Below are 12,974 nucleotides of genomic sequence, written 5' to 3'. Positions count from 1 at the left end.
AAATTTTTAAAAGATGAGCGCTTGAAAATTTGAATATACCAACCAAACAAAAATAGCGAGTGCAAAAACGTACTTTTCTCATAGAGTAGTGCAAAACAATTCCATTTTTCAAATTTATTTATTCTGCTTCTACCTACTGTTTTACATGTATGTAGAAGATTTAAATGTGTGCAGTAGTATTTAAGCATCGTAAATAATCTGAACATTGTCAGTCAAATTCAAATGTAGTTATTGTCATGAGATACCCATATGGAACCTAAAACAATTAAATTTGATGTGAAAATGCTATAGAAACTGCTAATCATTTGAAAAAATATTGGAGGCAATGTTCAGCTAACCTCTCAACATAGCTTCATTGTTTTTCCATGGCAGTGATTATCACCTTCTTTTATTGAATTGTTGTTGACCTCAAGAATATATTTCTCTATAAATGTATATATTTCTTACATGCATAATTTTTTAATGGACGTTTACTTATTTATTTATTTTTTTTTTATGAATTCTTGCACAGGTTAATTCACTTATAAAGTGTAGTATATATTGATAATTGCATTTTTAAACTTAGAGAAATTTCATATTTGTTGTTACTTGACATTGTATTTGCAATAACTAATGAGAGTTTGTAAAAGAAACAAAATTACTGTAAAACTTTGGTAACAAAACACGCTGATGTCTCAACTAGCCGGTAACCCAACCATTTTTTCTTTTCTTTTTTAAATGGTTGGCCCGATGCTAAAATGAAAGGGAGAAAGCCTCTCTAACTTGACACACATTAACAGGAAACCCTATAAGTTTTTTTTATCCAGGGGGGTCAGCCACCTCTCTGTTGTTTCTGCCATTCTAAAAGATTAAGAAGTTGTAGTATAAATCAGGAATGCCCACTTGGGGGGGGGGGGGGGCAGACTGCACCATTGAAACTTTTAGGAGGCTCTTTCTTTTGGGGGTCTTTGCGAAAATTTAGGGGGGCAGTGCGCCCTTGCCCTTAGAAGGGAGGGCACCCCTGGATAAATGAAGCCAGGGGAGTCCTCTAGAGAAAGAAAATCCATGGCATGTTTTTCTAATAAGTGTGTGCGGGACTTTTTATCTTTAACAAACCTAACTGGCAAGAAGCTTTTAACCCATTTTAAAAATTATGGATTTATTCCTCATGAGGTATTCAAAAAAATTTAGTGATTTTATTATGTACTGTTCAAAATAAAAACAAAAAAAAAAAGAAAATTCATTTACTGGAATTAATTTTCATTCTATGAATGTCAAGCATTAGTCAGTAACAGAAACTCTTTTGGAATTAAAGTTATGGAACCTCAGTAAGTTGTCAGACAGGGGAACCTCAGTCGGAGGGGGGGGGGAGCGACTGCCCCTGCACTTTTTTCATCATCAATGTAATGATTGGCTCAATGTCAAAATTTCAATTTCAAAAAAATTTTGGTGAGGTTACTCAAACGTTAAGTTAATGTCACCAAATACTGTTTAAAATTTCAGTTTTAAAACTTAAATTTTGAAAATTTTCCGGGAGAAAATCCCTGAGTGCACACAATCATTTCTTTAAATTAAAAGATGACCTAAATTTGCATTATAAAGACTCCAGTTTCAGGGGAAAAATTCAGGAAGAGAGCCCCCGTTAGATAGCGTAAAAACTGCGTTTTTAAGACTCCAAATTAGAAGAAGAAGAAAAAAAATCCGGAGATCTTTTTCTGAAGTCCCTAAAGGAAGTTCAAAACTGAGTTCTTATCATCGGTTCAAAAAAAAAAAAAAAAAACTGGGAGAACTTCTAAACCCTATCGTTCTTCCTTCTGAAATAACATTTTAAAGGACGTTCAAGAAATATTTTAAACATGGAAAAATGTCTGGGAGAGAACAACAAAGCCCTTGCTCAAATTTTACTAAAGATGGCTTTAATTTGCATCTTTAAGACATCAGTTTAAGATATTTTTCTGGGAAGAGCCTTTCTTACCCTTACATTACCAAAGACAGTCCAAACTTCTTCTTTTTTATTATTGTTATTATTAATTGGAATTTTTTTTTTTTTTTTTTAATATTACGGGGTCAACCCTGGAAACTCCTCTCCATTCCCCAAACGTTGACAAAACTCTACTAAACGGCATTTTAAAAACTGCAATTCCAAAACATTTATGCGAGAGAACATCAACCCCCCCCCCCCCCCATACCTCTCCTAGTCACTCAAGATAGCCTAAAATTGTCTTTAACTTCCTAAAAGAAATTTGCCTCCACACTTATTAGCCCCACTTGCCGCCTCTGCTCAGGGTGTTAAGTTGTTGAGCACTATACTACATAAAAGAACCTTAGAATGTGAAAAAGAACATTAAAATGTTTACCCCCTCCTCTTGTTGTAGTGAAATGATATAGAAAATAATTTCATTGTAGGAAGTATCAATATTTTTTAAGATTAGTTCTATCCCCATCCTCGGAGAAAATTTTGATCTCAGAAAATTATTTTTGCTTATTACCGCCATAAAGAGAAAAAAAAAATCTGGCTTCCCTATCTTTTTCGATTTTATGTTGTAATTATGTATAACATTTTCAAAATGAATATTTGGCATTCAACTGTTTCCTACTATTAGAAAAATATTTCTTCAAAAAATTGACGAAACAAATTGTAAACTTAAGACTTTCATGATGCACTATGAATAATATTTTTTTTCTCCATTAAGAAATAAATGTTTCCTTTTCAGGATGGTATTATGTCTTTGGAAGATGTAGATACAGCAATGTATGAAGGTCTTGGCATGCGATATGCATTTATCGGTCCTTTGGAGACATGTCACTTAAATGCTGAAGGTAAGGATTATGTTGAACTTAAGTAAATTTTTTTAAGTGAAATGTAATTTCTATTATTGTGAGTAATAATAAGTAACTAATAAATGTTGATGATTTGAAGTTGACTGTGTGGCAGAAATAATAAGGAGTATGTAAGTTTGTCCAACACAGTACTTGTCACCCCCCGCCCCTCCTTCCCTCTCTGGACCAGCGGCGTACGCAGACAAATCAGTTCGGGGGGGGGCTGAGCTCGAAAGTCTTTTAGCTGGGGGGGGGGGGATACTTATGAACTGTAGCTAAGAAAAGTTCATGTATCGCTTTTCTGATATCAATACGAATGTAAGATTTCAAAAATACATCATTAAAAAAAAACTTGTTCTTTATTATAATTTTTATAATTAATTTTGAAAATTTCGGGGGGGGGGGCTGTAGCCCTATCAGCCCACCCCCTGGGTACGCCACTGCTCTGGACTACATTCTAATGGCAGCTATTCTGCCGTGCTAAGCACAGGAGTATCTGCACTTTTTATCAAGATTGAGTTGCTGTCAGAAAGTGGTTCTTTATAACTTTTTTACACATATACAGTATGAGACCCCAAATCCAGAATGCTCAGGGCTGTAACCTCACCAAATTTTAGATTCTGGATCAAAAAACGTTCCTGTCATGCGGTGTTTGTCACTTTTTCCTAGGCTCACTAAGGTTCACACTAAATTTTGTTTGTTTTTTGATCAATCTGAATGAAAGAATACTTCAATATGCTGAAACAAAAGTCAGAGACAATTTGCAGCTGCGTATAGTCCACAGATGTTGCTCTTTATTATTGTGCAATGTGCCAATCGATACAATAAATAAATCATATTTTTACTAAAAATAATTTTGTTCAGAGGCTTTGTATTGCATGCTTATGAGAAGAGAAAAAGAATTGTCATTAACCGAAAATGGATGTTGAAAGATTGCTCCACAATTGCAATTAATAACAAGTGGCATCAGAAAAACGTTTTTAAAAAAAGCTGAACTGACAATACTTTGTTTTCAACAAGTAATTGCCGAAGGTTAACAATTTTAGACTTTTAAAACTGAAAAATCAAGTTTTTTTTTTTTTCGAAAAAATGTTTTTTACCTTTATTTGTCAAAAAAATTCAGGATTTCGGGGCTTCCGTTTTTTGAGATTCTGAAATTGAGGTCTCTTACTGTACAATATTTAATTATCAGTGGTGAACAGGAAACATTTTTTTAAATAATGCTGAAAAAGTTGGATCTAAATCAAGCAGATGGAAGCGCAAAGCAATTTTTCATTTGGAGCTCAGGAACAGATGCGACTTTATTCTTAGCGCAGCAGTATTTCTCACATCCACCAGCATAAGAACAGGGCTCAATTTCCTAATAGGCTGCCTAGGGCCGCAAAATTTTCAGGGGTGGCAAATTTTGCTTCAACCACACATTTTTTAAATTAATTTGTTATTCTTGCATTTCTCATTTCAGCATTCTTTCATTTTCCACAGAGACACTTTTTTCTTATAATTTAATAATGATTAGTTCCACACATTGTATGAAAATAAGTACTTATTTAAAAAAAGTGTTGGGAGTGCTAGGTATTCAGAAACTCTAAAACCCAAAGCATATGTTCATAATCCCTTGAAAAGTAGTGTAGGACTCATGGGCACCCATATGCAAAATTTAAAAGGGGGGGAGGAGAGGGGCTCAGATATTTTCCCCATGGTTTAGCAGGATATTTTCCCTTGGAAACCAATCTCAGTACAGATTAGAGTTATTAAAATTTGACATTTTTAATCATTAATGGATTGAAAAGAAATGTTTTTACATTTTTGCAAAGCAAAATGTACTAAAAGCAATTAAATTTTGATGCTAAGGTAGGGGGAGGGGGGCTCGAGCCCCATTTGATCCCTATAAGGGTGCAAGACTATTTTTAATTCTGTAACTACATGATTAAACTTTCGGGAAATCTCAAAAGAATTTTCTTGGGTCGGGGCTTAACTTTTTATGAGGAAATGAAAAATGATAAAAGAAATGCTAAATAAAAAAAAGCAAAATAATTTTTTTTGTAAAAAGGACTTACTTTTGCTCCGCACCCCATTCCTTTGTTGTTGTTTTTTCCTTCATAATTGCAATAAATAAAGAATACAACCTCTTGGTCTTTTAGTTTAACTTTCACGTTGAGTTTTGTAAGTTTATTTTAATCAACAAATTTCAACCCCCCAAGAAATTCCCCCCCCCCCCCCGCCAAAAAAAAAAAACAATGAAAATTGCATTTTTACAACTACAATTTCAAAAAATTTAAGAAGGAACCTCTGATAACATAGTTGAAAAACACTCTTAAAGACTTTAATTTTGAAAATTTTCTGGAGGAGAGCCCTAGATCTCCCTCCCCCCTCTTTTTTCCCCTGACATCATTGAAGATTGTCTACAGTTGCGTTTTTGTACTTCAAATTCGAAATATTGGGAGGAGTTGTAAATTGATTTGAAAAATTGATCAAGGATCCCTGTGTCGTATCATTTTTATTAACGATAATATGGTGCATAATCATCGTCAAGTACGGCATATAATTTTTTTAAGACATCAATTTCGGAAAAATTTCAAGAAGGTACCCGCAACTTTTCTCCCCTCAACTTTACCGAAGATCGCCTAAAACTACTTTATTAAAACTTTAATTATGAAAATTTTCCCGGGGAGAACTCCCTTGGCCCCCTCTTATCTCTACATGCTTGAGTACTGACCAACCTCCGTTCAAAACTAGAAGTTTTATCCCCTCATTCTCTCCATATACAATCTAATATCTGAAATATGATTGAAAAAATTGCTGGGAAAGAGAGAGAGGGAGATGAAAGAATTGAAACTAATTTCATATTGGAAAAAAAATTTAAGTCTCCTCCAAATTATTCTCTGATTGCGGCACTGCATCTGCCCCTTGGATCCTAGACATTTTCCCCAATAGACCTCAGCTTCATCTACTTTTACAAAGTTCCTGCTCCACTGGGGGTCATGCTGAACACCCCCCCCCCTTATTAACAAACCTACGGTTTAGGGTATGAAATATTTCTGTAACTGCTTGGGTGAAAATTAAAAGCACCAAATCGACCTGAAATAAGGCATCTAATAGAGGTTACAAAATAATTTCATAGGTAAAGAAAAGAAGTAGTGTTTCAAATATTTATTTTTACAAAAATAATTAATGAGTTGAAAAGACTACTGCAGGGTTGCCAACTGCTCTACATCTTGAGGAGTTGCTCCGCAAAACTAGCGAAACTCCCCAGTTATTTTACTCCGCATTTCCCGTTTGGTCTTTATCCTGACCAGGCTTACCAAAGATTTTAATAAAATTGAATTAAATTTTATTATATTTTGCTAGTTTATTAGGCATGTAAATATGAAAATTCAATCCTTGTATTCAAAGCATGACATAGTGTTTAAAATCATAGGGTTAAAAGTGTTATTAATTTTCAAACAATTATTCTTATGCTGGTGCTTATAATGGTTATCAAAGCTCAAAAACAATTTTTTATTACTTTTTATACAAAATAACGAGCTGCTCCTCAAAATTTCAAAATCACCCTAGATGCTCCTTAAATTGTTTCTCCAAGGTTGGCAACCCTGCTACTGAAATATTTACAATTTATTCATAAAGAATTTGAACACAATGTGAACGGATACTATTGGTGATGATTTGAGGGGGGGGGGGGAACCTTTAACCCTAACCCTCCCTTTATATCTGTCCCTGCGCACTGCAGCAGTAATTGACTAAACCTAACAGAAAGTGTTCTTGTTTTATAGGCATGCTTGACTATTGCAAGAGGTATGGCGAAGGAATCTACAAAGTCTCCAATACTTTTGGGCCAAACCCTAGGATGGAAGGGGAAGCAGCAAAACGTGTACATGAAGAATTATGCAAGATCTCCCCTCTGGAGAAGATAGCAGAAAGGCGTAAGTGGCGAGATGCCCGCCTCACCGCCCTCGCTAAGATGAAGAGGATTCTTGAAGAGCAAGAGAAAGGAGATGCCTAAAATGTCCTCGTGCAATATGATGTGATTGGTGCCTCAAATCGTGATAGAATTGTTTTGATATTAAAATCTATTTTTCTAGTGCTTGGTTTTTTTTTGTGGTGTTGTATGTTTTGTCTGAATAAACAAAACTGTTTGATCAATTCAGAGTTGCCTACCTTACAAAATGAAAAAGCAAGAAGAAATTTTGTATCTTGTTACCAGATAAACACTTACACAAAAATAAGAATTTTTCATGTCCTTGAGTTTAAGTTATAGAATAATTAATGCACTCTATTTAGCATTTAAAAGTTTTTAAAAATTTCAAAAATAAAACTAAAAATGAAATACAAATGTATGCTATTTTTATTTTTTAAAGATTTTTCAGTACAGTATTTGAAGCATCTTTCTTCAGTAACAATTGATCATAGCTGAAAACTTTTTAAATGAAACAAAAATGGATATATTTATTCAGTTATAATTAACATTCATAAGGTCGTAAGAAACACAAATAAAGTAAGTAAAAATTTATTGGAAAGCAGCTCTTAGCGAAAATTAAGAATATGTATAATTTTCGTAAAAAAGCAGTCGAAAACTTTGTACTGTGGAATAAGTAAAATGACACAATGTGTATTAAGTACAAATAAAAGCATTTAAAAAGGAGTTAAAAACTCAGCAAACCGCTGTTTTGGGGCTATCAAATGCAAGCCCCTTCATCAGTGCTTAAAAAGGAAGACATTCCTTCCTTTTCAAGCACTGATTACTTTATACACTTTACTTACATATAATTGTTCCTTCAAGTTGCTGGAATAACTGTTTCAACCTTTGTCAAAAACGTAGTGTCTAAATTTTTGATGTAACAAACACTTGTTTTCTTTATTTAACAGTCAATGGGTTTCCTAAGTTTTCAGACTGAGATAAGTATGAAACTAAAAAAATTATGCTGTACTCTTAACGATCCCTAAGTTTTACCACTTTCGAGTTCCTTATAAAGCAGAATTGTCTCTGGTAATAGGGGACCAAAGATTGAACACCAAATCAGAACAGTTGGCATAGCTGTCGACATAATTGACTATCAATTAAATAATCCTACATTGAACTTAAAAACTTTGGACAGTTGCAAAATTAATACTGAAGCACCCAGAAGCAAAGGAGTGTAAATGCCAAAACTAAAACCCAATAGTGCAAGTGATTGAAGAAACTTCATCTGTTTTTGGGCCAATAATAGACCTGGTAGTTGCCACTATAGAGCATAACTTAGAAAAACTTTTAATGAAATTGAATCTACAATTGAGCTTTGTATACGTTTTACTCAAAACTTTTAAGAAGTCCACTGACATTGGTAGAAGTTTGCCTACTTCTTAGAATTTCACCTGAGTCCTCTCGACTCAGCAGCGGATTGGGGGGAAAGGGGGGGGGGGCAAAGGAATACATTAAGTTAACTATGTCATTAACTATTTTTTAGTTGACTTCTGTACAGGGTTGGCAAGTTTCTGCCGAGGTGGTTAAAACCACTGGTAGAAACCGGTTAAAACCGGCATGGCAAAAACCACTTTCTGCCACTTTGGCAGAAACTGGCAAAAACTCACAAAATGAAAAATTAATTCTTGATATACAACAGAAAATGTATGGAAAAAATAATTAATTGTTAAAAAAGTTAAACTTTCATCTATTGTATAAATGGTCCACCATGTAGTAACTGGGGTAGTGGTAAAATTTTGACTGGAAAAATAAGTTTTGAGAAATGGGGCCAGTTTGTTTTGCAAAGCTGTGACATTAGGTACAAAATTTAGGCAAGTAAAATTCTGGCACTTTCTTCTTCAAGCACATGACATGATAATTTTAATCACAAACAATTTAGAGGAAGCATATAAGTGAGCAAATTACAATCAGTAATACCTGTTTAATTCTGTATGTCACTCCTATTTCCTAAGCACCCTTGTATGATTTTTTATCCTTTGTTAAATTAATACAAATACAACGAGCCACTGTAATTGGAAAATTCCCTTTCTGAACTAAATCAAGGGCACCAGCATGGGATTTTATTTTTTTAAATGATGAAATAATGTTTATTTTTTTAGTTTACTTAAACAAATATCATTTACTAATTACTTGAGTTATTAAAGACTTTTTTAAGTTTTTGCCAGTTTCTGCCGGTTTTTACCGGTTATAACCAGTTTCTGCCACTGGCACGGCAAAAACTAGTTTCTGCCGGCAGAAAGCCAACCCTGCTTCTGTATAACATAAATATATATATATATATTTTTACAGTGATTTAAAAAGAACACAGCATATTTGGATAAAAGCATTTTTTGCTAAATAATTAATACTGGGATCATGCCATTTAACTCACTAGTTTCAAATCCAAGGGAACATAGTATCGCGATTCGTCCATTAATTTTTTGATGAAATCGCTAATTCACATTTTAAAAAAGTGTGTTGTCATTCTTGATCTAAGCTATAGAGCTCTGAAGCTGTTTTCAAAGTAAAAGATTATTTTTTCACCTTATAAATGCAAAATGAAAGAAATCACGTGGTAGTTTCTTGGCAAAAACATAATGTTAATAGAAACAGCATGTAGTATTAAAATGTTATCCCAACTGTATCATGCCTGTAAGAACAAATCAGCAACTGCTTTGAAAATTTTGTAAAAAAAATAGTTTCTGAATTCTTCAATAAAACTTACATACAGTCAGACCCAGTTAACATGAATTTCGCCTTGTACAAAATAAATCCCATTTTCTGCCAGATAAAGCCAGAAATTAATGTTAAATCGATGGTTAAACACGAAGATGATTAGACGAAATCCCACATAAAATGTAGTAAATTTTAAGCCACTGGGGGAAAAAAAGGATGAAAATCCTTATCCTTTTACATGAAACTACTAACTCTTGAAGATTGACGAAGAAACATTTATGGAATCCTAAAAGAAAACATATATGAAGACGAAGAAGGTGCTGATCCTGAAGCCGAAACTTTTATTTAGTGTAAACAAGGGGGCGGTAATACAAACTATGCAACGATTCTTAATGCAGCAAGATAATCCCTCGCGAGCATGAAACTGTTTAAAAGAGGTAGATAATTTTGTAAAAGGATGTTACTTCAAAACATTGAAGCAAATGTCTTTTGAAGAATTTTTTTAAAATTACAGGGTTCGTACACTCCTTCAAAACTCCTCTAATACTCCTTCATTCAGAAAAGTTTTTTGAAGGGCCCTTCAAACTCCTTCATTTTGGTTTTAACTCCTTCAAAACTCCTTCTTTTTTAGTTCAAGATTACAAAATTTTCCTCTATGACAGTAACTTCGATCGGCAACTTAACATCGTCACAAGGGCAAAGATATAAGGACGATTTTGATATAGTAATTTCGTATATTTATATTTTTCAAAAGATGTGAATTACAAATTGATCATAGAAGTTGAAAGTGAAAATATTATTAGATGACTAAGACATTTCATAAGTGCAGTAACATGCGTAAATAGTGCTTGGCTATTTTTTCAAGTTTTATGATTGTTGCTTTTCCCTTCACCAAACTCTCAGCAGCAAAAGTCAGTTTCTCTAATTATTATTTAAAAATTCATAAGTGCTTTTAAAATGTACTCTGTTTAGTGATTGTGTTAAAAAAAAAGTAATTGTTTAGTAAATCGCAGTTATGATATTGTAAAAAGGGGCATCCACAAGTGATGTCATGCTTGACAGGGCATGAGAGCCAAGGCGGACCCCTTGTCAGTTATATAACCGGGCCCCTCCCATACCCCAAAAAGAAAATAAAAGGGGAAAAAAGCGGGGGGGGGGATCAAAACTACTTACTAGAAAACAATTGAATCTATTTTAAGTGCCATTAGAGTAAATGTCAAAAGAGAAAATATCACTTAATCTTTACGTTTTCTCTTATTCAGAGTCCCCCACCCCCTTTTTCCTTATTTTTTTTTCTTTCTTATTCTTGTTTCTTTTTCTTCCTCTTTTTTTTTTTTTTTTTTTTTTTTGCGGCACTGTCGCCTGTTACTCTCGTTGGGCTTGTGCCTTGAGGGGGAGACGGGTTCATGAAATTGTGACAAGGGAAAGAGAGAGGGTGACAAAAAGTGACATCACACAGTTATTTTAATACTATGACAGGTGACAAGAGGAGTAGCAAGGTGAAGTGTGACACTTTGACAAAGGGGAAGGGAATCGAAAATGTTGAAGAAAAAGTGCAACATTATTTAAGAAAAGCCCCATTAGTACTCCTTCAAAATCTCATTTTACTCCTTCAGAACACCTCCAAAACTCCTTCATTTTTTTTTCTGAAATTGAGTACGAACCCTGAAATTAATGTGTACTAGTAATGCAATTTATTCTTCTATTTTGATAATAAAGATAAGTTTCTTAATATTAAGTTTCTAAATTAAACTATAAATGCATGTGTGTACACTTTTCTACAAGTATACTTTGGTTACCGTATTTTCTGAGCCACAAAAAACTCCGGAAAACCACAAAAAACAACAGATTTTGCTAACACACAATCCGTAAACGTAGAAATCTAGAAATCGTATAGCGCGAAATTCGGCTCACACGAAATATTTTTTGCGTCCCCGTCGAGTTCGTATAAACGAGGTTTGACTATTATGAAGCCGTGATTTTCTTTATTGCATAGTATTTTTTAGTTAAAACATCAATTAATTTTTATAAACTCAAATAAGAAACGGGTTTATTTAATGACCTTGCCCTCGTGTTTTAATGATTATGACGAAGATCGTAATTAAAACCACTCATTTTATATCATCTCGATGAAATAGAGGTTAGTGTTTAACTGGATCAAAATGTTAGATATTTTACGTCCACATTCAAAGTATTTAGTAGGAAATATTTTTGCACTTAAAAGTAGATTAATTGGCCTTTATGGATCCTAAAAAGACATTTGGAAAATAAAGTCATGAAACTTTCTTATTAAACAATATATGGGGGAGGGATGCGATTTTCAATTTCAGAGGCCCCCTCCAAAATTTATTTATGCATCCGCCCTTGTCTGGACTTGATATTACCATTTATTAATTGTAAACCTTCACAACACAATTAACAATTGAGAAAGTTGGGTTAAAAGTAAGGAGGTAAAAATTTTGTTTGTGTAAGATATAAAAATTTTAGTTTAGAAAAGCAAAAAATACTAATATAATGAAGTAAAAAAATTAAAACTGGAAAGGGACAGTTGCTCCTCCCTGCCCCCTCTGGCTATGCCTATGGCACCCTGACACCCTAACATTTTTGATATTTCTAGACTATTTCAATTTAATGTATTTACAAAATTATAAATTAAAAGTTTTTTTTTTCTTCTTTTTTTCAAACGCGTAACTTTTATATTCTGGGAGGAATTTCAGGGAGGGTTCGTTGCCTCCCCTTCCCCTCCTCTCCTCCATGGCTACAACCTTAAACTTTTTACTACTTCAATAAAATATCTCAAGCACCTGAGAACAAAAACGTTATATTTTTAAAAAGAGCCTTCCTTTTTTTTCAAAAAATTTCATGAAAATTTGAAAATCTGTGAACTTCTTTCTTTTTAACAATATTGTCTCAAACTTTAAAATTCAGCTTTCGAGTGTTATCAATGGATTTTTATACCCACTAACAAAAAGTTTGTGTTGGTTCATATAACTGCCAATAGATGGCAGCACTAAATGATTTTGTTTTTATTTCGACATGCATACAAATGTCATATATAGGTACAAATCAGGCAGTAAGAAGCAAAGGGATGTAAGTGGACATTTTCAAGTTTTGAGTAAAACGCGTTTAAAGATAACATCTTAGGTAGGCTTTCATTGACATTTTTTTCTAAATCATGCTGTATAGCAGCAACTACCAGGGCTCCTAGTACCATCTCTTGCCCCAAGACAGAGGAGAGGTTCACCTACCATATGTACTGGTTATCACCTAATTTTTAATTTTGCCACTTACATCCCTTTGCTTCTCACTGCCTCAACTCAGATTTTATAATTATTTTACATCAACTTTGACCACTGAATATCTTATGAACAAATATCATTGAAGTACAAATGGAAAGTTGAAGTTTTGTTTAGTAGTAGTAATGCAATTGTCTTCTTATTTCTTTTGAGATTCTGTTCCACAAATACACAAAAAATATATGTGAAACGTAAGTTTAAATAAAATGTATCTACTGCTATAGTGCAAAATGGGGCGGCTCATGCCCCCCCCCCTCCCATGAGAG

General features: G+C 33.6%; 1 protein-coding gene across 1 annotated transcript in view; it reads left to right on the top strand.

Moving 5' to 3' along the window:
• The window catches only part of LOC129227487 (lambda-crystallin-like), a 41,078-nt gene extending 34,198 nt beyond the window's left edge, over window positions 1-6,880 (top strand). The window contains exons 5-6 of the mRNA XM_054862059.1: window positions 2,694-2,799; window positions 6,570-6,880. Of these exons, the coding sequence (XP_054718034.1) occupies window positions 2,694-2,799; window positions 6,570-6,799 (336 nt within the window). The 3' untranslated portion in view covers window positions 6,800-6,880. The remainder of the gene's footprint in view (window positions 1-2,693; window positions 2,800-6,569) is intronic.
• Window positions 6,881-12,974: the final 6,094 nt, after the last annotated feature.

This window comes from Uloborus diversus, chromosome 8 (assembly GCF_026930045.1).
Source record: "Uloborus diversus isolate 005 chromosome 8, Udiv.v.3.1, whole genome shotgun sequence".
In the NCBI taxonomy this organism is placed as follows: Eukaryota; Metazoa; Arthropoda; class Arachnida; order Araneae; family Uloboridae; genus Uloborus; species Uloborus diversus.
The sequence above is the reverse complement of the archived record's forward strand: the minus strand, read 5'-3'. Positions and strand labels throughout refer to the sequence as shown.